The sequence below is a fragment of the Martes martes genome (assembly GCF_963455335.1).
Source record: "Martes martes genome assembly, chromosome: 1".
Classification (NCBI taxonomy): domain Eukaryota; kingdom Metazoa; phylum Chordata; class Mammalia; order Carnivora; family Mustelidae; genus Martes; species Martes martes.
The window spans coordinates 208,585,972-208,589,207 of NC_137888.1; the positions used below are offsets into that span (position 1 = coordinate 208,585,972).

At 55.5% G+C, this 3,236-nt stretch overlaps 1 protein-coding gene across 1 annotated transcript; it reads left to right on the plus strand.

Moving 5' to 3' along the window:
* The first annotated feature begins 437 nt into the window (after window positions 1-437).
* Window positions 438-2,916, plus strand: DNASE2 (deoxyribonuclease 2, lysosomal). The gene is made up of 6 exons (XM_080801609.1): window positions 438-715; window positions 835-1,012; window positions 1,102-1,180; window positions 1,495-1,659; window positions 1,749-1,946; window positions 2,356-2,916. The coding sequence occupies exons 1-6, from the start codon at window positions 621-623 to the stop codon at window positions 2,718-2,720; spliced, it is 1,080 nt and encodes a 359-aa protein (XP_080657735.1). The 5' UTR covers window positions 438-620; the 3' UTR covers window positions 2,721-2,916.
* The last annotated feature ends 320 nt before the right edge of the window (window positions 2,917-3,236 follow it).

A 3,236-nucleotide genomic window follows, 5' to 3' on the forward strand; every position in this document is an offset into this window, starting at 1 on the left:
CTATTCCCTCGAATAGCTAGCTCAGGCGGGCCCCAGGAAAACATGTGGAATGAAAAGGGGGAGGACCAGGAGCACAAGCGCCCCTTAAAAGAGCAAAGATCACAAGAGGTAGACCTCAGGTTGTAAGACAGAAAAGGAAAAAAAAAAAAAAAATCCAAGACCGCTTTTGACCCAGGAGCCGGAGCAGCGCGGTACTAGCGGCGAAGAGCTGTTTGAGACTAACCACAGTAGAAAGAGACGGAGGCGGGGCCTAGCAGAGGGATGTGAGCTATGATTGGCCGGGAAAGGAGTCGAAGGCGGGAGAGGGTGGGGAAACCATGTGGCCGTAGGAGGCGTGGCCTGAGCCTTACCGGTGGGTGGAGTATATCGAGAGTTGTGTCTGCCGGAAGCGGGAGGCGGTGCCTGAGGGGAGTGACTGTCGGAAAAGAAGCCCCGCCCCCGGAGGCCCAGAACTGACTCAAATCTCAGCTTCTCTGTCTCGCGGGCAGTCTCCATCCTCGTGAGGTTCCGGCTGGGGTTCCCACGCCTGTCTGAGGAACTGAAAGTCGTCTAGGGGCCGGCCCGGCCCAGCTCGTGACCTGGCGTCGCGGGCCCCAACACAGATTCCTCTACCCAAGCGCATGGCCATGCTGAGCCCGCTGCTCCTGGCCGCGTTGCTGTGGGTCCCTGTAAGGACCCTAACCTGCTATGGGGACTCGGGGCAGCCTGTGGACTGGTGAGTGCGCAGGCGCCGACCGTCGCCCGGGGTGGGCCTGGGGGCTGCTTCGCAATTGGGTGAAGCCTGGGGTTCCCCGTCTTCCCCTCCCTCCATTTCTCCCATTCCTCAACTCTAAGGTTCGTTGTCTACAAGCTGCCAGCCCAGAGCGGGCCCGGGGATGCCGCGCAGAGCGGACTGCGATACAAGTACATGGATAAGGACTCAGGGGGCTGGCGCGACGGCGCGGGGTCCATCAACAGCTCGGCGGGGGCCGTGGGCCGCAGCTTGCTGCCGCTGTACCGGAACGCCAGCCAGGTGAAAGGGTGCCTGGGCTGAACCTGGAATAAGACTCTAAGACCCAGCTTGGGGGGAAATTTCAAGTTGCCCCATCCATCTCCCCTCAGCTCTCCTTCCTGCTATACAATGACCAGCCACCTAACTCCTGCAGGGCTCAGAACTTGTCTAGCCGGGGGCACACAAAGGGTGAGTCCCGGGTTGGGGTTGGGGAAGGGCTCTGGTGTTCCTATGCATTTTCCCCAGCTAACCCCTGCCCTGCCCAGGGATGGGGTGGTGGAGGAGGTGCTCTGTCAGACTCTGAACATTTGCTTCCTTATTATATTAATATTGTTTCTCTTCTTGGCTGCGGGAATTAACAGCTGCAGAAACTGAGCTCAGCAGTGGTTTTGACACTGCCCACACCTTCTCCAGGTCCCCTGCAAATGGAGGGTGTTCCTGGTGGCACACGTGCTTTTTGGGATGCCTTAAGCAGTCCTCCTGACCCCTGTCTTCTGGTTCAGGTGTGCTGCTCCTGGACCAAGAAGGGGGCTTCTGGCTGGTCCACAGTGTTCCGCGCTTCCCACCACGTGCCCGCTCTGCTGCATACAGCTGGCCTTCTAGCGCCCGAACCTACGGGCAGACCCTGCTCTGTGTGTCTTTTCCCCTCACTCAGTTCGGGAAGATTGGTGAGTGTGAACAGGGAGGCAAAGTGAATCCCTGATTCCCAGGCCAGAATGTGGAACAGTCCCTCATTTTCTCTACCTTTGCCCTCCAGGCACACAGCTGACCTACACCTACCCTCTAGTGTATGACCACAAGCTAGATGCCACCTTCGCTCAGAAAGTCCCCCATCTGGAAGATGTGGTCAAGGGCCACCATGTTCTCCACGGCCCCTGGAACAGCAGTGTAATGCTCACATCCAAGGCAGGGGACACATTCCAGAGCTTTGCCAAATTTGGAAAATTTGGAGATGGTGAGTCCTGAAGTTGAGGGTTGCAAAGCTCTTTTTCTGCAGAGGGGGTGCCTGGTGTGTCCACGGCTAAGGGCAGGTCAGGAATAAGGACTAGGACTCTTTGAGAACCACAGTCGATGAGAGGCAGACAACTAACAGACCTGGGTTCACATATTGGTTTCTGGCTATGTGATGTGTGATTTAACCAGAGCCTCAGTTTAACCCGTCTGAGAAATGGGGACACTAGTATCTACTTTAACGGATTGTTATGAAGTGATGCCTATAAAGCATTTAGTAAGGGCTATTAGTTTTAATGTTGTCATTCCTTGTGTCTCCAGGAATTGGCAACTGAAGAAACTGAGCTCAGAAAGGGGAAGTGGTCCTAGCAATGACCCTGACCCTGTCCATGCCCTTTTTCCATCCTCCACAGACCTGTATTCTGGCTGGTTGGCAGAAGCCCTTGGCAGTAACTTGCAGGTCCAATTCTGGCAAAACTCTCGTGGCATCCTACCCTCCAACTGCTCTGGGCTCCAGCATGTGTTGGATGTGACCCGGATAGCTTTCCCTGGGCCAGGTGGGCCAGCTTTCAGTGCCACAGAAGACCACTCCAAGTGGTGTGTGGCCCCAGAAGGGCCCTGGGCCTGTGTGGGTGACATGAATCGCAACCTCAGAGAGGAGCAGCGGGGTGGGGGCACATTATGTGCCCGGCTGCCAGCCCTGTGGAAGGCCTTCCAGCCTCTGGTGAAGGCCTGGAAGCCCTGTGGGGAGAAGAGAACCTTCTTTCCAGGAATCTGAGCAGAGCACAGAAGAGCTAAGGCTCAGAAACCTCTTGGGACTTCAGCTTGATCCCCAGTTTAATGCCTAATTGTGTGAGCTTAATCACGTGCCTTAACTTGTGACTCCATTTACTCATCTGCCAAATGAGAATCACAGTATGTGATTCAGGACTGTTAGGACTGTTGAGAAATAAAAGGAAATTGGTGGATGGGGCTATTAACCTTTTTCTTCAAGTGGGCACTGGGACTCCAGACAACATTACAGCCCTTCTTCTCCCCCTGAAGGTCTGGCGACGGCTGGTGCATAAGTGAGACCCAAAGTAGGACCACAGGAAGGGTATACCCAAGACTCACCTCCCTTCTCGATGGTATTCAGGCCTCAAGACGCACACAGGCAAGGGGCAGAAACACAATGTCTTGCCCCGCCAGGGGTGGGGTGAGCCCCAGAAAGCTCACACAGCACAGACACACTTTATTTATATGTGTACATATGTATACAGGTGGCTGTACAGAGCAGGGCCAGTGGCCCCCTCGG